This window comes from Lepidochelys kempii, chromosome 6 (assembly GCF_965140265.1).
Source record: "Lepidochelys kempii isolate rLepKem1 chromosome 6, rLepKem1.hap2, whole genome shotgun sequence".
Lineage (NCBI taxonomy): Eukaryota > Metazoa > Chordata > Testudines > Cheloniidae > Lepidochelys > Lepidochelys kempii.
In genome coordinates, this window is record NC_133261.1 from 93,421,801 (window position 1) to 93,444,007 (window position 22,207).

A 22,207-nucleotide genomic window follows, 5' to 3' on the forward strand; every position below is an offset into this window, starting at 1 on the left:
AAGTTTGACATCAGAAGAGCAGTGAGACTATGTAGAATACACTATTCACCTGATCTACTGGTGCAAGAAAAGCATCTTTCATTAAAAGTGACCTACACAGGAGGAAAAGCTGGAGTTTATGATAGAGGAAGACAGACAGGAAGAAAATCCATGCAAGCTGTTTTTCATATTAGAAATTCAGAACTTGTCTGGCCTGTTTTATTGAGGAGCTCATATGAAAGAGTGAAGAATTAATGTTTTGACATTATGTATAAGTAGAACCTCAGAGTTACGAATACCAGAGTTACAAACGGACCACTCAACCACACACCTCATTTGGAACTGGAAGTATGCAATCAGGCAGCAGCAGAGACCAAAAAGAGCAAATACAGTGTAGTACTGTGTTAAATGTAAACTACTAAAAATATAGGAAAAGTTTAAAAAAAAGATTTCACAAGGTAAGGAAACTGTTTCTGTGCTTGTTTCATTTAAATTAATATGGTTAAAAGCAGCATTTTTCTTCTGCATAGTAAAGTTTGAAAGATGTATTAAGTCAATGTTTAGTTGTAAACTTTTGAAAGAACCACCATAATGTTTAGTTCAGAGTTCTGAACATTTCAGAATTGCAAACAACCTCCATTTCCGAGGTGTTCATAACTCTGAGGTTCCACTGTACCATGGAAGTAAATCTTGATTGAGAGGAAAGTAATATTTATTCATACTTCTTTCAAAGCTTTTAATTAGGTCCCGACAGACCAAATAACTCCAACTCATGTTACATATCTGGAAGAAAAACGTTTTTGTTAAAGATTTAACCCCCTTTCTCCTTCAGTTAGCATGGTACCTCATCCACTGCTCTGGATCCTCCAAGGAAAACCACAAACAAAAAGAGTAAAGACTAGCATTGTACAGCTGTGGCTTAGAGCCCTAACATGAGCAGCATGCTCACAACACAACAGCACTCAGGGCTACAGAGCAGGCAGGCAGTGACTGAATGCCCTGCAGATCTGGGGGAAACCCAAAGCGTCACAACGAGATGCAACAGTCCTGATATTTCTAAAAAAGAGCATGTAGAATTGTTTTTTTAAAAGCCCTTAGCCACCTTCACACAGCAGAGCAGCAAAAAAAAAAAAACAAACAAACCTATTTATTCCTCCACAGGTAATTTAAATTACAGAAGGGCAAACCAAATCCAGTCACAGAATGGACCTCCCAGGTAGACCGTGGATCTCAGATGTGTCCTTTCCTACCTAAGGAGAATTAAAGTTTTTAGAACCTCAAGGGGAAGTGAGTTTTACAGATAACAATATCCTGGACAAACCTTATGGAATTAAACTTAATTCAGGAAGGTTTAACTTAAGTATTTTGGAAGTAGTTCATGTACTATCTATAGAGGTTCTTTAGGAGGAAGACATGATTAATACAATCTCATCACATTTAGGACAGGGATGGGCAAACTGCGGCCCACCAGCTGATTTAATCCGGCCCTCGAGCTCCCGCTGGGGAGCGGGGTCTGGGGCTTGCCCCGCTCCCACTCTCCAGCCAGGGAGTGGGGTCAGGGGCCGCTCTGCACGGCTCCTGGGAGCAGCGGCATGTCCCCCTCACCAGCTCCTGAGCATAGGGGAAGCCAGGAAGCTCCACACGCTCTCGCGCTCCAAGCGCCACCCCTGCAGCTCCCATTGGCCAGGAACTACACGGAGCAACCTGGCTGTGCCTCCACATAGGAGCCAGAGAGGGGACATGCCGCTACTTCTGGGAGCTGCTGGATATAAGCACCACCTGGAGCCTGCACCCCTGAGCCCCTCCCGCACCCCAACACCCTGCTCCAGCCCTGATCCCACTCTCGCCCTCCAAAGCCCTCGATCCCAGCCCAGAACACCCTCCTGCACCCCAAACCCCTCATCCCCAGCCCCATCCCAAAGCCTGCACCCCAGCCAGAGCCCTCACCCCCTCCCACAGTGCCCCAAATCCCCTGCCCCAGCCGGAGCCCCCTCCCACACTCCAAATCCCTCAGTTCCAGCCTAGAGCACCCACCCCTACACCCCAACCCTCTCATCCCCAGCCCCACCCCAGAGCCCACACCTCTAGCTGGAGCCCTCACCCCCCCTCCCGCACCCCAACCCCCTGCCTGGAGACCCCTCCCACAGCCTCACTGCCTCATTTCTGGCCCCACCCCAGAGCCTGCACCCCCACCCAGAGCCCGCACCCCCTCCTGCACCCTAACTTTGTGAGCATTCATGGCCCACCATACAATTCCATACCCAGATGTGGCCCTTGAGACAAAAAGTATGCCCACTGCTGGTTTAGGAACTTCAAAGGACTTTTTGGGACAATACGTGTGGAGTGGATTTCCTAGCAAATACTTGGGGGTGTAAGGAATGCAAATGACCTACTTCAAATTAGGGCTGTCAATGAATCACAGTTAACTCATGTGATTAACTCAAAAAAATTTAATCACAAATAATCACAGTTTTAATCGCACTGTAACAATAGAAAACCAACTGAAATTTATTATATATTTTGAATGTAGAAAAACATTTTCATATATATTGTATTGTGTTTAACTGAAATCAAAGTGTATAGATTACAAATATTTGTACTGTAAAAATGATAAAGAAATAGTATTTTTCCATTCACCTCATACGAGTACTGTAGTGCAATCTGTTTATCATGAAAGTTGAACTTACAAAAGTAGAATTATGTAAAAAACGCACCTGCATTCAAAAATAATACAATGTAAAACTTTAGAGCCTGCAAACCCCTCAGTCCTACTTCTTGTTCAGCCAATTGCTCAGACAAACAAGTTTGTTTACATTTGCAGAAGATAATGCTGCCCACTTCTTGCTCATAGCACCACCAGAAAGTGAGAACAGGCATTCTCATGGCACTATTGTAGCTGGCATCGCAAGATATGTACATGCCAGATGCACTAAAGATTCCTATGTCCCTTCATGCTTCAACCACCATTCCAGGGCACATGCATCCATGCTGATGATGGGTTCTGCTCAACAACAATCCAAAGCAGAGTGGACCAATGCATGTTCATTTTCATTATCTGAGACAGATGCTGTCATAAATATAAAGGGAAGGGTAAACCCCTTTGAAATCCTTCCTGGCCAGGAGAAAGCTCCTCTCACCTGTAAAGGGTTAAGAAGCTAAAGGTAACCTCGCTGGCACCTGACCAAAATGACCAATGAGGAGACAAGATACTTTCAAAAGCTGGGAGGAGGGAGAGAAACAAAGGGTCTGTGTGTCTGTCTTTGTCGGGGATAGACCAGGAATGGAGTCTTAGAACTTTTAGTAAGTAATCTAGCTAGGTATGTGTTAGATTATGATTTCTTTAAATGGCTGAGAAAAGAATTGTGCTGAATAGAATAACTATTTCTGTCTGTGTCTCTTTTTTGTAACTTAAGGTTTTGCCTAGAGGGGTTCTCTATGTTTTTGAATCTAAATTACCCTGCAAGATATCTACCATCCTGATTTTACAGGGGGGATTTCTTTATTTCTATTTACTTCTATTTTTATTAAAAGTCTTCTTGTAAGAAAACTGAATGCTTTTTCATTGTTCTCAGATCCAAGGATTTGGGTCTGTGGTCACCTATGCAAATTGGTGAGGCTTTTTATCCAACATTTCCCAGGAAAGGGGGGGGTGCAAGTGTTGGGAGGATTGTTCATTGTTCTTAAGATCCAAGGGTCTGGGTCTGTAGTCACCTAGGCAAATTGGTGAGGCTTTTTACCAAACCTTGTCCAGGAAGTGGGGTGCAAGGTTTTGGGAAGTATTTTGGGGGGAAGGACGCGTCCAAACAGCTCTTCCCCAGTAACCAGTATTAGTTTGGTGGTGGTAGCGGCCAGTCCAAGGACAACGGGTGGAATATTTTGTACCTTGGGGAAGTTTTGACCTAAGCTGGTAGAGATAAGCTTAGGAGGTTTTTCATGCAGGTCCCCACATCTGTACCCTAGAGTTCAGAGTTGGGGAGGAACCTTGACAGATGCCACCAGCAGAAGGTTGATTTTCTCTTTTGGTGGTTTGGGTTCTGTAGTTTCCGCATCAGTGTTTTGCTCTTTTAAGACTTCTGAAAGCATGCGCCACACCTCGTCCCTCTTAGATTTTGGACGGTACTTCAGATTCTTAAACCTTGGATTGAGTGCTGTAGCTATCTTTAGAAATCTCAGATTGGTACCTTCTTTGTGCTTTGTGAAATCTGCAGTGAAAATGTTCTTAAAATGAACATGTGCTGGGTCATCATCTGAGATTGCTATAACATGAAATATGTGGCAGAATGCGGGTTAAACAGAGATGGGGACATACAATTCTCCCCCAAGGAGTTCAGTCACAAATTTAATGCATTATTTTTTAAACAAGTGCTATCAGCATGCCCTCTGGAATGGTGGCCAAAGCATGAAGGGGCATACAAATGTTTAGCATATCTGGACGTAAGTACCTTGCAGTGCTGACTACAACAGTGCCATACCAATGCTTGTTCTCACTTTCCGGTGACATTGTAAATAAGAGGAGAACAGCATTATCTCCTGAAAATGTAAATAAACTTGTTTGTCTGAGCCATTGGCTCTAAAATTTTACATTGTTTTATTTTTGAATGCAGGTTTCTGGGTTGTTTTTTTTTTTTACATAATTCTACTTTTGTAAATATAACTTTCATGATAAACAGACTGCACTACAGTACTTGTATGAGGTGAATTGAAAAGTACTATGTCTTGTTTTTTACAGTGCAAATATTTGTAATGAAAAATAAATATAAAGTGAGCAATGTACACTTTGTATTCTGCATTGTAATTTAAGTCAATATATTTGAAAACTTAGAAAACATACCATTTTTTAAAATATTTGTGTATTTTATTATTGTTGTTAATCGCATGATTCATTTTTTTAATTGCTTGACAGCCCTCCTTCAAATCCATCCTTTCGAAGCTGCACTTCGAGAAGAGATCCATTGTCCAGTGGATAACCTATACAAGGTCTCTTCAAAAAGGCAGACTGGATAAATGAGTGACTCAGAGTCATGGGTTTTTCCTTGTTCAGAACAAAGGGTGTGATGAACTCGAAACCACAGTAAAAGCCCTGGTAGAGTCTGAAGGCTGCCCCTTCCAGAGCCTATTTTGCAGCTGGAGCGATCTCTGGTAAGCTTATTAGCATGCATGGAAGTTCTTTTATTATTTTAAAACTATTTCCTCTGCATTGCTTTGACTTTAAGAATGAAATATGTTTGCTTAGAAAGAAGGATGTGGTAGCTTGTAACTGTAGCAATTACAGGCAGTGTACTTGTCTTAGAGTAGAGAAGCAAAGTATGTCTCCTTAGGTGGACTTATTTTGCTGGGAATAAGGCAGAGAACACAGGGAACTGGTGTGACGTTGCACTCTATATGAGTTTACGAAAATATGCTAATAAGTGTGAATATAATGTAACTGGAATATGCTTCCTACAAAAGGCCTCTTGTAAGACATCACTACAAGGCTTATAATCTACTGAATGTGGTCATTCTATTTGTATAAATGGATCACTCTTGTATCTGAAACTAGAAATATGAAATATAAATCTGAGGGCCTATTGTAATTATGCAAAGTGTGGACCATTAATGGTGGTTTGGAATCTTGATACCTGCTATTAACCAGGACAATTGACTGTAGATGACTCTGTTTACTTGTAAGCTTCCTGTGTACTAGCAAGTGGGTAATGAAGTCTTACAGTGACATGTGATCATGTCACCTGAACTGGAATCTATCTTTAACGTGATGCTTTTCCATTTAGAAGGAGGGGTGGGAACCCAGAGGGGACAAAGGATTCCTGCCTTGTGCAAAAGCTATATAAGGGGATGGAACAGAACAAAGGGGGCTGCAGTCATGAGAAATTCCCTAACTACTACCTAAGCTGGAACAAGGGCTGTACCAGGGGAAAGATTGTGCCCAGACTAGGAAGGTGTCCGGTCTGTGATAGTAGCTTATTGAAACAGCTCTGAGGGTGAGATTTTAATCTGTATTCAGTTTTCTTACCATACTAGGCTCACATTTGCCCTCAGATGTTGTGAAGGGCACAGAAGCAGAAAGACACACAGGAGCATTACAAATATAGGAGAAATTTTTTTTTATTTTTTAGTTTTAGGTTCCATAGTAACTGAAGTTACTTCACTTATCAAACTCCCATAGCAACTTCATAAGAATATAGCTCCCAGATAAAGTAAAAAACCCAGAGTCAGAACAAACCCTTGGTCTGGTTTACATGGGAAAGTTATACCAGTAAGAAGTAGTGTATGAATTTAAACTGTTAGTTATACCAGCATAACTTCCCGTGAGAACATCTATATTTCAGTATCAGAGTGCCTTTTTCCACGTTAGTTTATGTTGCTTTGAAAATAGTTTAAGCTAAGCCAAAAAAGCCACTCTTCTTCTGGAATAAATGTCTCCACCTGGGGAGGTTGTACTGATTTATCCATAGTAATTTAACTAGACAGATATAATAGTACTGGAAAAATCTCTTGTGTAGACAAGCCCTTTGTCTAACCTGAACAAAAATCTTTTCAGCCTGGTAAAGGCCTCAGCCAGGGCAAAACTCAATCTTTCAAAGCTGAAACAGGCTGTTTAGACACCTGGTCAAAGTCTACTAGGAAAGGGGCTAGTGAGCCCTGTCAACCTGACTCAAAATGGAGTCTCCCAACTAACAACAAACATTGCCACCCTCCTCACCTCTAGGAGAACTTTTATCTCCAGTACAGCTCCCCCAGGGTAAACCTATTAGCTCAGAGGGAAGAACAGACCAACCCTGCAGAGCATACCCTGCAGCTGGTTTTTATCACCACCCTTTCTTTGGAGCTTAAAAGAAATTAACACCAATTACCTATCTAGCTTTGCACCAACCACCACCATAGGTCTTCCGATTCCCAGGGACAGAGTAGTCAGTCACATACAGGTCACTTTTAGATGGGAATAACATTCAATCCTACTTATCAAGTACAATATGGGTTTTCCAGATTTAACTTACACAGTTACTGGGAAGGTTTGCTGTAAGCTCCAAAGGTATGTGCTACTGCATGTTAGACATGGACAGGCTTCCTTCAAGCTGATAAAGGCTACCAAAAATTCAACAGTTTAAATGCCCTAGAACAAGCTGCTAATTGTCCTCAGAGGATGTGTTTCATAACAGCAGTTACCAGGGAAATGTCAGTTGGATATATTTTAAAGGAAGCTAGAAACAAAATTTACAAGGCTTCCTCCATTTGTGAGCTGTATATAAGCAGCAGTGAGAGGATTTCAGGCTTATCTGGAGTGTTATTAATTCCCCCTGCAATAAGTCCAAGGATACTGTAGGCAAGCCAAAGGATACTGTCAAACTAAAAAACAGGTTTGAAAATCCAAATTAATCTAGTCACTTTCTGGTTCTGTGCACTACCACAAAGCTGAAATGGTAGGTGGCAGAGGACATAGTTTTATTATTTTTTTCCAGGTGAAAAGTTAATATTTCTATTAGTACTCATTTATTTTTTCAAAACTATTACATTTTGGATCTAATTCCAGACCATGCCCCTATAAACTACAATGAACTAGGAAATACAACCATATTACACAGCCACTTTGAAGTAAACCCATGATTTCCAGTACAAGTTTGTTCAATCTTCCATTAAATGGCCACCTATACTAAGCAATCTTCTTTTGCTCACCCCTTGGGTGGTTGTTTAAGATAGGGTTTATTGTATAAAGCATTGCAAACATTATGACTAATAACTACATATAATAAACTCATTGCACACTGGTCACCTAGACAGCAGGATCTTCCAAACACTTCCTATCCCCATATGTTGTGCTGTTCATCTCCCAAGTAACTTACAAACATTAACAAAGTATTACTTCAGAAATCTAAATGCAATGCTTTGTTTAACCTGCCAGTCTCTTGTATCTGCATGAAGAGAATAAAAAGATTCTCATTTCCATACAGTTAGATGCAACAAGGCTGGGAGAGACTATTTTAGGCCAACTGCCTCTGTCAAGCACTTTGACTTACTTGCATAATGATACAAGTTTCAATTATAAAATGAGAGTCACTTCCTCTCTACGCAAGAAAGTCCATTCTTTGCCACTGTGAGTCAACTGGGCAAGTAATCAGGATGCTGAAAGATTAAATACTTGAAATTTCTTAAAGGGACACTGCTTCAAAATGGTGTTCAATAACTATCTTAACCCACAAGGTGAAACTGGTTTCTACATCAGGTTCATTACAGCTTGCTCTCCCAAACTTCTAGGCAGATTGAGGGAGCCTGATGCACAGCCTAGCACAGGGGTGGGCAAACTTTTTGGGCCGAGGGCCACATTTGGGTGGGAAAATTATATGCAGGGCCGGGGCAGGGGGTTGGGGTGTGGGAGGGAGTGCGGTGTGCAGGAATGGGCTCTGGGCAAGGGACTGGGGCAGAGGAAGGGTGCGAGGTGCAGACAGGAGGCTCAGAGCAGGGAGTTGGGGTGCAGGAGGGGTTCGGACTCTGGCCCGGTGCCGCTTACCTAAAGCGGCTCCCTGCATGCCTGCCCTGGCCCCACGCCACGCCACTCTGGGAAGCGGCCGGAACTATGTCCCTGCACAGCCACGGCGGGGGGGTGCGGGCGGGCACAGGGCTCCATGTGCTACCCTTTCCACGCCTCCAGGCACCTTCCCCGAGGCTACCATTGTCTGTGGTTCCCCGTTCCCGGCCAATGGGAGCTGCAGGGGGGGCGGTGCCTGGAAGCAAGGGCAACACACAGAGGCCTCTGACCCCCACTGGGGTCCCAAGGACATGGTGCTGGCCACTTCTGAGAGTGATGCAGGGCCTGCGGCACCATAGGGGGCAATCCTGCAGGCTGGATCCAAAGCCCTGAGGGGCTGGATCTAGCCCGCGGGCCGTAGTTTGCCCATCCCTGGTCTAGTACTTGCAGCTCACAACTTGTTCCCGAAGTCACGTGCACTCAACTAAGTTCACCTTATAGTACGAGCAGCTACTCCAATCTAGGTATGAATGTGAGGAAGTGCACCAGGTCAGCATTTCATCAACACTGGTAACATTTTTTAAAGGGAGTTTCCATTTTTATAGTGTATTGTACCACATGCCCTGATCCTCCCTTCACAACCAACCATAAATGGATTCCTCTTTAAAAAAAAAGAAAAAACAAAAAAAAACCCCGAATCTCTCACCAAACTCACCCACAAAGATGTCATGAACAGTATAAAAGTGGATAGAAAAGGGGCATATCTTATCTGCAACTCATGACCCAACCCAAGATCCATATCCACCATACTGAGGAATGGCTCCCAAGGCCATCCTCCACATACACTCTCCCAAAGGGCTTCAAGTCACCAGTTATCTCCCAAAACAAACGCATTTCAGGGAAACATTAAGAATTTAGGCTGAAGGACAACTCTCAGGACAGAAATTCTAAATATACATTATGTCTGAAGTAAGGGAATCCTAATTCAGTATCTCTTTAGTTCAGGGGTGGGCAAATTACGGCCCACAGGACCATCCTGCCCGGCCCCTGAGCTCCTGGCCAGGGAGGCTAGTCCCCGGCCCCTCCCCCGCAGCAACGCTGCTATGCGGGCAAGCCACCCATCTCCCAAGCCTTCGAACAAGCCTGTCCTGCCACTCTGAGTGGCATGGTAAGGGGAAGGGGCTGGGGGGGGGGGTTGGATAAGGGGCAGGGAACCAGGGGGGGTTGGATAGGGGGTGGGATTGGACAGGGGGTGGGGTCCTGGGGGGCAGTTAGGGACAGGGGGTGGGGTCCTGGGGGGCAGTTAGGGACAGGGGGTGGGAAGTGGGAGGGGGCAGAGGCCAGGCTGTTTGGGGAGGCACAGCCTTCCCTACCCAGCCCTCCATACTGTTTCGCAACCCTGATGTGGCCCTCGGGCCAAAAGAGTTTGCCCACTCCCCCTTTAGTTATAGATATTCAGGATAATCCCCCTGTATTGTGCACTAGCGTTCACTGAGTAACCAACCTCAATGCTGTAACCCCAGTCCTTCCCACCTCAGCTCCTACCTGCAGATTGAGTATCCCCTTTAGTCATGCCTGAAACTGCATTCCACATTCTGCAGGACAGCAATCATATTTCATATGCATTATTAGGTGCATACACTTTTAATAACTTAATAAAGTACATTTAAACTGGGGCATGGGGGGAGCAGGGGGATAGAAAGAAAAGAGACAGGAGTTTTATTCATCCTTCCTGGCAGGAAGCATACTGAGTTTATGTAATGATACTCCACAGAAAAGCATCTTAAACTCCACTGTTGCACAGAACAAAGGAGCTTGTAGCAGCCCCCATTTTAACAGAGACGAGACACAGGGAGACTACAGAACCCAGCATGCAATGAAGCACATTGATGAGAACATCCAGTGAAGAATACAGAGTGTGATTCATGACCAATAAATCTTCTATACTGAAGGTTAGAGCAGCTATGGGCCACGTTTGCCCATGTACTTTAGCTACCCTACTCTAATCCTCACTTGATGAAAATAAATCACACTGAACATTAACTCAAAAGCAATATTTGACCCCCTAATTCTAGAGCCTTTTATTGGAAGAAAAATTATTTCCTCAGTAGTTTGACAGTTATTCCTATGCTTTCTCCCTGTATTGCCTTTTGTTTACTACAGATGCAAATACAAGGCCAGATCCTCAGTGGCATAAATCAGTGCTCTATCTTCAATTTCAGAGGAACTGGATATTTCTGTTAACGTGGTGGACAATGAAACAGTCACCAGTGTGGACATTAAAATGGTCATCAGTGGGCCCCAGAGTTAACACCTCATTGAGATTATGAGGTAATTAATTAGCACCTCAGTGCTATTGTTTCAAGCTGTTTACATATTACTCCAACCAGCTGTGCAAAGGCTATATTGGCAGGTTCTTTTTGCACCCATTTGGGCTAGAAATAGATACATTATAAATTGGTACTACTGGCTGACATGCCACTGCACACCAGCTCAAATCCCACCCCTGCCTGTCCAGCAACTACCTTCTGTTCCTCTCTCTCTGATGCATGGTGACACTTCTCGATCTTCCAGTGTCGCAGAAAGTCTCGCAGATACCCAAAGAGGGTGAGGACACCGTAGCCCACATACGTCAGCACAGCAACCAGCATTGGTGTTTCCTCAAAAACTTCATTAAAGGGTCTTTTATATAATCCTCCATTGTGGGCAATGTGATGAATCTAGGATAGAAGGTTAAAACTGGAATTAGAAGTTACTAGAATGGAAAAAAAAAAATCTGTTTTCAGAGAGTGCTGCTAGATTAGAGATGTCCAGCGGTATTGGGGCAAGATTTTTACTCAGTTCAAAGAACCAAGCATTTTCAGCCTGGGTCAAGCATTAATGACAACCACTCTTGATAAAGGACACTATCCCCAACTATTAGCCTCAGCTTCATCTTCTCTTTTGCTTCCAGCATGTCCAAGTTTTGTGCAACTCAGTGTGACATTTTATACAAGTTATGTAAATTAGCACATTAAATTTTTGCATATAACCATCAACATCATCTCAGATGTGTGAATTTAGTCCCAGTTGAAAGGGTGACTGCCAGATTGAAAACCCTGGTGAACGACATCTATCTATATATAGGGCAACACCAGGGCAAGCTTCCCACACACACTGTCCTGCCAGCATAGTTCAGCCTTGATGAGGGTGAGGGAGGAGAAAGACTACTTCTGCTGGTGAAAGGGATGATGTTAGTTCAGTCCTTACGACTCAAATAATTCTTTGACAAATCTGCTCATTAGTACAAATAATGGTGGTGAACTTGTGATGTCAGAGCTGGAACCAAGATTCAAACTCATCCCAGTGTAGGAATCAGCCAACTTCCATATTAGGTGAGAACAGCTTTCAGTCCCTACTGAACAGGACTGGGTTCAAACTGGTGACCTACAGGTAAAAGGCTCTGTAGCTCACTTGCAATATTTTAAGGCACCTGTCCCTCAGTAAGTGCTACTTAGGAGGTCTTTCGCATATAAAAAACCTGTGTTAGACTTACAGTTGCAAAAGCAAGCATATAAAAAAAACAAACACACACACACTGAAATGCCAGCACTGATGTTACCCATGCAATCTTAATTCGGCCCCTTTTTGGGTATACGGTCTTTAATTACAAACTATTTCTCCCCACATGACCACGAGCAGAGTTTAAACTCTGGGCCTTTAGATATACAGCACAGACTTCTTCCGCTTGAACTGGAGTAGTAACCAATTGAAGGAATAGGCTATTACCCTCTACATGAGCCAGCCCCTCGAGGGAGGCCAGAGACACTTTTACCAATATGTTGTACAACTACTTATGAGACAAGATGGGGATGTCAGGTATCAGGATTCCTAGGTTTTACTCCAGGCTCTGGGAGCAAAGCTGTCTAGTGGTTAGAGCAGTGGTTACAGACCTAGTCAAGCATAAACATTTGGCATATTTGTTCAGAAAGCCATTGTGAGGAGGTGGGTGAGACTTGGGTCTGCCATACTAGAGACCAAGATTCTATTCCCAGATCTGCCAAAATGACCTTGTGCAATGTTACCCATTTTAAAATGGGCAAACAAAACTGGCCGCCAGGTTAGGGATACGAGGCCCTGGCCAGCAGTATGGTTGTGAACGGCACAGAAACTCCACCAGTCAGTAGAAGAGACAAAACCAGAACCCATAATTTCCTGTGTCCCCAGCCAGTGCTCCGCCTTCTAGGAGAAAGAGTATTTGGAATGCAATACTCTTTTGGCACAAGATTTTCACCCGATCTATTTGCAGAAAGATGCAGAACACTTAGCAGAACTGCAAAACTCTGGTGCCAGTACAGATCTTCCTCTTTCTCCAAGACCACATCTGGCTTCCCATCCTATACCATGGAAGTAAGGGCCTTTTGGCTAGAGCATAGGAATGGGAGTCAGGACACCAGGGTTCTATTCTCAGCTCTGCCATTGATTTGCTGTGTTTCCCTAGCAAGACACTTCCTCTGTGTCTGTTTCCCAATCTGCACAGTGGGGATAACACAGAGCTACCCCCCCCCCCCGAGAACAGCTTTGAGATTTAATTCTGTAAAGCACTTTAAGATTCTTGGATGAGGGTGGTATAAAAAGGGTAAAGGACCATGTCACATCCACTTCAAGAAGTGAGGGCTTCTTATCTTCACTTTAAAAGCACCCACATCTGAGCTCTTTTTACAACACCCCAGCCACGTATCCCTGTACTGTACCCTAAATTTTCAATTTCTACTTCGTTTTTTCACCCACTCCAGATGCCATTCTCCTTCCAGCCACTTTTAAAGACCCACTTGACCAAAGAGCTCAGCAAACCCAGTTTGTTTGATACAAGCCTTCCCGGTCTAGGTCAGGAAATGCAAGAAACGAAACTGAACTCTAGTTTCACTGTCCCCATACTAGGTGACCTGCAATGCATCAACAGCATAAATGCTGAAAGATGAATTTTGTAACACACAGAACTACTGATTCCCTGTCTTGGAAACCTCTAACTCAGGGGTGGGCAAACTTTTTGGCCCGAGGGCCACATCCAGGTTGTGAAACTTTATGGAGGGCTGGGTAGGGAAGGCTGTGCCTCCCCAAACAGCCTGGACCCTGCCCCCATCCGCCCCCTCCAACTTCCCGCCCCCTGACTGCCCCCCTCAGAACCACCGACCCATCCAACCTCCCCTGCTCCTTGTCCCCTTACTGCCCCCAGGACCTCACCCCCTATCCAACCCCTCCCTCCCCCCAGCCCCTTGACTACCCTGACCCCTATCCACATCCCTGCCCCTAACTGCCCCCCGGGACCCCACCTCCTATCCAACCCCCCTGCTTCCCATCCCCTGACCACCCCCCCCCCCGAACCTCCGCCCCATCCAACCATCCCCTGCTCCCTGTCCCCTGACTGCCCCTGGCACCCCCTGCCCCTTATCCAACCCAACCCCCCACCCCCTTACCACGCCACTCAGAGCGGCAGCTCGCAGCCATGCTGCCACCTGGCCTGGCCTGGCCCGGTAGGAGCGGTGGGCCAGAGCACTGGCATTGCGCCGCGCTGAGGCTGCAGGGGAGGGGGGACAGCGGGGGAGGAGCCGGGGGCTAGCCTCCCTGGCCAGGAGCTCAGGCCAGGCAGGACGGTCCCGCGGACCAGATATGACCTGTGGGCCATAGTTTGCCCACCTCTGCTCTAACTGGATCATAAATATTATGCTTCCCCACAAGTATGTATCCCCCTAGCACCGAAATGTTTGACAAAGGCTGACCAAGAGACTCCATCTAGTCATGAAAAACTAAAACTTAGCTATAGTGATCCACTGATTCATGCTCTCCAGGGCTGATTACTGCAATGCACAATGCCTGCAAATAAGACTGGACTGAACAAACAAGCTTCAGCTGGTACAAATCAGAGCAGGAAACCTGCTCATCAACATGGGATGTTGTGAGCACAGTACTGAATTTTAACTACTACACTGATCCCGGAAAGAATTTTGGACTAAGTCTAACATCCAGGTCTTGATCTTCAAAGCCAATAGACCAGTCAGAAAGTAGAAAGCCTGGGCCACCACACCTAACTTGACATCAGTACTCCAAAGAGTCAAGGAAAGATACTTGTGAGTGTGGAAGATAGAGCCTTCTCAAGGGGCTGGGCCCAGAATCATGGCATGGGATAAAAAGGACCACAAACCTTATTGCTTTCAGACAAACTAAGATCCATCTCTTTGCCATAGCTTCCACACCACCACCTCCTTCTCTGCATTGGGAAAGAGACAGTACTAGCAGGAACATCCAGGTTTAGGCTACATATTGGAATATAAATTCTGAAAAAGTGCTTAGATCCTAGTGTGATACGACAGATGTCTCTGGGTATATGTGGGAGTAGCTGGGAGACTAGCAAGAAGGTGGGATACAGAAGAGACATTTGCTACCAGTAAGTGCCTGTATTCACAGTAACACCACCTTGACAACATGGACAATACAAGGACACTGAAGGAGTGGAGAAAGTGGCCAAAATCTCTCTGGAGCCTCCAGCCAAGTATGAGGCATGTATTTTTGGACAGATATTTGATAGTTGCCAATAGCGGAAATACAGCTACAACCCTCAGACAAGAAGTGAATAGCAGGCACATCCACCCATCAAGAAAGGGTTGCGGCGAGTATGACCCATTGTGGAAAAAAGCACAATAGGCAGACTTCTACTGACATGTCCGCACTGTTGTCTAAAGACAAACACATAGGTCAGGAAATCTGAAACGTACCGTTGTCCAACGTTCAGTAAGACAGGACAGGAAATATATATGCATGCCTATAATGTACACAGTTAACTATTTAATGGCTGATGCCTCTGTCAGCCACAGCCGCAGAAGGATCAATGTAACAACTTCATACTGAAGTCCCAAGAGTTAGTCTATCACAAACGAGCCTTTAATCTCAGTCTTTGCCAGTTGAGGCAGCAGTAACTTGGGAAAGAAATGAAAGGCTAGACCCAACAAGTATGAGAACAAAATTCTGGCCAGTGGCAAAGGTTTTATCTGTTTGGGGAAAAAAAATCTCGACATCAAATTTTAAATGAAAGTATCACATCAACAAGGCTGCAATAATCACAATCTGTAAAACTTTAAAGAGGCCTGTTCTTTCTGACAACTGCCATATTGGAACAAGAACCAGAGAAATCACAGTACCATTGTCTGTACTTCCAGAACACAGAAGTTTCATTTAGGAATGCAGTGGGTGGATCATCTTTGGGGATATTTGCATCAGTTGGAGACCCACCCAAGCCAAGAGCACAGCTTGGAAGCACAGTACTGTGCTTATATGTCAGTTTAGGGGGAAAAAATTTTCCCCCCTCAACATTAGCATGTTTGAACGTTGTAAGACTAGAAAGAGACTGATTAAAAACATTCCTTAGACATTTCAACAAGCATATTATGAATGCATGTAAATAAATACAATTTAAAATTGCCCTTAGAAAGGAAGTTTGTGGTCCAAGTTTAGATACGAAGCATTCATGGGGAAAAAAGGGGTCTCTGCATCTGCACAGCCAACCTCCAAATAAAAATGCGTGTGTCTTCAGCTCTAAGCCAACTGCGCATGAGCAGCAAATTCCTTTTGAGAACCCAAGAGAGAAAAGCTGGCGTGTGGTCGAGAGGCCTAATTTGCCATACAGAAATCAATGAGTGTTTCTACTGACTTTAGAGTGAGTAGGATTGGGACCTGATATGTTGAAACCATAGGTCCTATACACAATGCAAGGAAAAATCACGGTTTTGCAATCAGGATATACTCATCTGGTCCCATTATACACAGCTGTGTGGTGTCCATTCAGGAAAACTGTGTGCCACTCCAGTTTGTGTCTACTTCCTTCACTTCACCTAGTCATGTCTGTGTCAGTGCATTCAGGGGAAAGCGTGACCTACTAACATTGCCCAGAGGAGCACCACTACTCTGGGAAGTCCTACTGCACAGAGAGCTGGGAGGAGAGATGACCAGCCAACTTGATTACAAAACCACAGTTGGGGTCCCATCAACTCTGCAAAAATAAAAGCATTACAAGCTGTTTACAGGAAGGCAATTACATGCTGGCCTACACTGCGAGCAAGTGTAGAAACTACAATAACCACCTCCTGGTGTACAGACAAGCCACATGTAGAGCCAATAATTTCACTAGCTAGTTACAAACAACTAGAAGTTAGGTCCCACAAATACAGGGAGCCTAGTTACAACTTTGTTGTCCCCTAACCTGGTTCCAAACACAACTCCAGTTTGCACGACAGTTGGGAGCAGTCTGGACCTTTACAAAACATGGTTAAAGTCCTAGTCCATACCACAAGGTCACCAAACTCCCTGACATGGTTGCATTTGTAGTGTAGGTTGCATACATGTAGCCTGAGCTTCTCACAATATTGCTGAACACAATCTTAGTGTTTTAAAGAACAGTTTCTCTTTCAAATAATGTCAGGTTTTACTTGTGAATTTATAATACTTTAAAAAAAACAGTCAGCTGCTAGCAGGACTAAGACCTCAGAGATCTACATAGGCAGAAAGTTAATTCCTCCTAACTTGAGATGCTCAAATCCTTCCTGCCCTTTCTTATACCCCAGACCCTGCCCCATCTGCAATTATTTTCAATTACTCCCTAAGACTGTAGGGATCTTGTATGGTTTGTATGAGAGATTCTTAACCAAAAACAAATGGTCTCTGTTCTTAACAACTCCACTCCAGCCCCCATTCATTCAAGACACCAACCTAAGAGGCCCCTTAGCAGCCTCCAGCTAATCTCCTGGTCTTCAATGCAGCTCCTTGCAATTCTTGGTATTTAGTGACTTCCTGGAAAACTCCCCTTCACTGCAGTGTTCATTAAGTTAACAAAAATGCAATCCATGAAACCAACATTAACAATAACTTCACTGGTTTGTTACATTCCTCCCAACTTTCCTCCCTCTGAGTTTGTCCTCAGTCTCTGGGAAGGGTCCCTGTCTTTACAGGACCATATTTTGACACTAAATTACCACATGTAGTTAAAATAAACACATTCTTCCAGACGCATTTGTTTAACGACAATGTGCTCAATACTGTACAGTAACAAACAAAGGCTGCCCTTGCCCGGAAGAGCTTTCAGCCTAGAAGAGACACAGAAGAGGGGCTGCACAGGAAAATCTAGAAGTTGGGATAATTTAGAGCAGGGGTTCTGAAACTGGGGGTTGGGACCCCATAGGGGGTCACAAGCGGTCAGCCTCCACCTCAAACCCCACTTTGCCTCCAGCATTTATAATGGTGTTAAATATATTAAAAATTGGTTTTAATTTATTAGGAGGGGGTCGCACTCAGAGACTTGCTATGTGAAAGGGGTCACCAGTACAAATGTTTGTGAACTACTGACTTAGCTGGTTTTCTTAATTATAAGATCACTTCTTGAGGGCATTGTGAAAGAAATGGAATATATAAGGATTTGAATGAGATGCTAATACTCATCTTGGATAGGAAGGTCTTTCCTTGAACAGGGCAGCATGGAAGATGGGCAAGAGCTTAATCTGAGAAAGAAATGGCAGGATTTGGGTACAGCGATATGCAAAGGAAGGGCAGGGAGAAGTCAAACAATCCCAGACTGACTGGGATGACATTAGTGTCAACAGCCATGGAGAAATGAAGAGAAGAGGCTTTAGTTTAGGAGGCAACAAGCTGTGATTGAACCAGGTAAAACTGGAGACGTCAGTGAGACATAAAGGAGGAAGCATCAGAAACAGGCTGAAACTGGACCAAAGGGAACAGGACAGAAATAGAGAAGAACATTTGAGAGGCATCAGCAGAGAAATTACTGTTGGATCTGTACGAGGATAAGCCCTGCCAAGTATGAAGTATAGAAGGAGAAGAGGAAGGAACCAAGAACTGAATCGTGTGGGACCACCAAAGAAAGCAAGAGGTGCTGAAGAAGCAGTTTGAAGTAGGTGACAATGCCACTAAAAGCAAGGAGGTTGGACAGGATGTTGAGGAGAGAGTGGTCCACAGTATCAGAAGCCTCAGAGAGATTGTAGATCATGAGAGTGGAATACAGACTCGCCAAGGGGGACTTTCAGGACCTTAGCAACAGCAGATTCAGTGGAATAGAGAACCTAGAAGGCAGACTGGACTGGATCCAGGATGGAATTGAGGAGAACCACCCGAAGCACCAGTTTAAGCTCTTTGAGCAAGAGGTGTGGAAGAAGAGGGGAACAGATGGTGGCTGGTGACACAAGCAGCAAGTTTTTGGAAAGGTTTAAATGGTGTGCAGAAAACTACTGCATGTTAGTATTTGGAGGGGAAGAGGCCAAATGACAAGAAGGCAATGGAGGTCAGTAGCCAAGATGTCACACAGAGGGGTTGGAAGAGGAGTTTATTGGAGATTTATATAAAGGTTTTTGAGGACACAAAAGATGTAGAACAATTCAGCATTGAACCTAATCTTGTTGCAGGGCTGGGCTTTCCCTTCTGCTGCTCTGAAAGCAATGCACAATAAAGGGCTGCGGTTATACTAACTACTGGTGTCCAAGACATACCATGCAATCACTTTTTGCATTAAAGAGATGGTTTCACTCCTTTCTGCCGGCAGGAATAGGAACAGGCTGAAAATGGCAGATTCTATTTAAATGCCCCCATCCACAGGATCATTTCTGCTAGAACAGTCTCTTTCCTGGAATCTTATTAAAATGTATTAGCTTCTTACTACCACACATACTGCAGAGATTTCGCTAAGAGCCTGGCAATTTTCTTTTTAGCTGCATGATATGAAGGATTTCGGCATTCAAAATATTTTTTTTTATAGACAGAAGAGTTCCTGGCATGCAGAACTCAGAGGAGTGCATTGGGGAGGGGGCACTCCAGGTCTATAAGGCAATCACTTGCTAAAAAGCCAGCCAAGTGAGCCAGCTCCAAGAGGGATTGCAATATTAAATGGCAATTCTCACTGAGCAGCACCCCAAAGCCAATACCTCCTGCAATATTGTGTTTACTTCATCAGTCAACTCCATCCCTAACTCCTGCAGCTATCTAGTCAGTGAGACTTCAAATATGAAAAGCATTTAATAAAAAAAAACACCCCACAAAAAAACAAAAACCCCACTATATTTGCCACCAAAATGTTTTCACCCCATTTGCACAAACCCAAACTGAACCATGTCCAAGCCTGCCTGCACAGAGCTGTACTGATATAACTGAAGGTGTTATTTTTATATCAATTCAGTGATGTCTGTACCATTGTGTGGACACTCACGCTTTGAGCAGGGGGTTGGACTAGATGACCTTCTGGGGTCCCTTCCAACCCTGATATTCTATGATTCTATGATCTGTATAAAACTTGTCTTAGTCTACACACTTAAGTTGACAGAAACCAGCTAAAAACACTTTTTCAGCAATAAAACTGTACTCTACACTTACCAATTTAATTATGTTTTTTTAAAAACAAAATTTTTTTTAAAATTAAATTGGCACAAACTTTGTCAAGACACTTGTCTTCAAATAAGCAATTCCCCCCTACAAGAGAGCGGGTCTTTTTTGCAAGGAAGTCATGCTTTGTGAGGAGTGCCCACACACTAAGCAATAACGATCTCAATGAGACTTCTTGAAAGATAGCTTGTCAATTAAAATAGCACGTTCAAAGGACACTGTAGCCTGCAATATGTCAAACCAACTTTCTCCAACTTGTCTTAGTTTGCATATGTTTTTTGATTCAGTATCAAAATGTCACAATCTGACAAGAGCTAGAAAGGAATTGTTCTAATAATCCATGTGCCATGTACACATCAGACTATAATGCACGTGCTATGAACTTCTGACACCCTGCCAAAGATACTCTGTAAGGGCCAGACCCTAAAGTCCTTATCTGGGCAAAAGTCCACTGAAGTCAATGGGATTTCTAGCTATGTAAGGAATGAGCTAATCCCAATGCCCTCTTTACGCAACATGATTTTTTAAAAAATTTTCCAGCGGTATTTGCATTTTGCACCTCTACACAAATTTGAAAAAGTGTGATTGTGTCTTCAATGCCTTCTTTACAGATCACTGGGTTGTGGAAAGGCTGTTTTTATAATCAATTTGTTTTTAATTACTACATCTTAGTCTTAGGTTTTTATCCCAAATAAGTCTGCTTTACACAGCTGCTGTGGTTAACTTGGTACACTGAAAAAGATTTCCACTGCCAGCTTTACTGTTCAATTTTCATGAAGATGTGGCTCCCAAAGAAGCATTTCTCAGCAAACTCCTCTTAGGAGATGTCTCTGCAGAAACAAAATCAGCATATTCATGTCTGAAACAGCAACTAAGTGAAAGCTTTCCTGAACAAACACCCGCCCCACAGAACACACCACACAGCAGCAAGACTTGCAGGCAAATTTTTAAAATGCTGACACCAACATTCAGAAATACTGCTCTGCCGCATTTCAACAGCTGTATATATTAGGGCCGTCAAGTGATTAATTGAGCGATTAAAAAAATCACCATTTATCACGCTGTTAAACAATAATAAAATACCATTTATTTAAATATTTTGGATGTTTTCTACATTTTCAAATATATTGATTTCAATTACAACACAAAATACAAACTGTACAGTGCTCACCTAATATTTTTGATTACAAGTATTTGCACTGTAAAAAAACAAAACACAGTATTTTTCAATTCACCTCAAACAAGTACCGTAATGCAATCTCTTTATCATGAATGTTGAACTTACAAATGTAGAATTATGTATTAAATAACTGCATTCAAAAATTAAACGTAAAATTTTAGAGCCTACAAGCCCACTCATTCCTACTTCTTGTTCAGCTAATCGCTCAGACAAACAAGTTTGTTTACATTTGTAGAAGATAATGCTGCCTGCTTCTTGTTTAGTCACCTGAAAATGAGAAAAGACATTCTCATGGCACTGATGTAGCCAGCATTGCAAGGTATTTATGTGCCAGATGTGCTAAAGATTTATATGTCCCTTCATGCTTCAATCACCATTCCAGGGGACATACATCCATGCTGATGATTGATTCTGCTCGATAACAATCCAAAGCAGTGCAGACTGACACATGCTCATTTTCTTTATCAGAATCCGATGCCACCACCAGAAGGTTGATTTTCTCTTTTGGTGGTTTGGGTTCAGTAGTTTCCGCATCAGTGTTTTGCTCTTTTAAGACTTCTGAAAGCATGTGCCACACCTCGTCTCTCTCAGATTTTGGAAGGCACTTCAGATTCTTAAACCTTGGGTCGAGTGCTGTAGCTATCTTTAGCAATCTCATATTCGTACCTTCTTTGTGTTTTGTCAAATCTGCAGTGAAAGCGTTCTTAAAATGAACAACATGTGCTGGGGTCATCACCCGAGACTGCTATAACATGAAATATATGGCAGAATGCAGGTAAAACAGAGCTGGCGACATACAATTCTTCCCCAAGGAGTTCAGTCACAAATTTAATTAACGCATTTTTTTTTTTTTAAACAAGCATCATCAGCATGGAAACATGTCCTCTGGAATGGTGGCTGAAGCAGGAAGGGGAATATGAATGTTTAGCGTATCTGGCACGTAAATACCTTGCAATGCCGGCTACAAAAGTTCCATGCAAATGCCTGTTCTCACTTTCTGGTGACATTGTAAAGAAGAAGAGAGTAGTATTATCTCTCATAAATGTAAACAAACTTCTCTGTCTTAGCGATTGGCTGAACAAGAAGTAGGACTGAGTGGACTTCTAGGTTCTGAAGTTTTACATTGTTTTGTTTGGGAGTGCAGTTACGTAACAAAAAAAAATCTACATTTGTAA

General features: G+C 43.5%; 1 protein-coding gene across 2 annotated transcripts in view; it reads right to left on the minus strand.

Annotated features, from left to right (window-relative positions):
• The window catches only part of SPTLC2 (serine palmitoyltransferase long chain base subunit 2), a 120,860-nt gene that overhangs the window by 86,067 nt on the left and 12,586 nt on the right, over window positions 1-22,207 (minus strand). For both annotated transcript variants that reach the window (XM_073349295.1, XM_073349296.1), the window contains exon 2: window positions 10,966-11,160. In XM_073349295.1, the coding sequence (XP_073205396.1) occupies window positions 10,966-11,160 (195 nt within the window). The remainder of the gene's footprint in view (window positions 1-10,965; window positions 11,161-22,207) is intronic.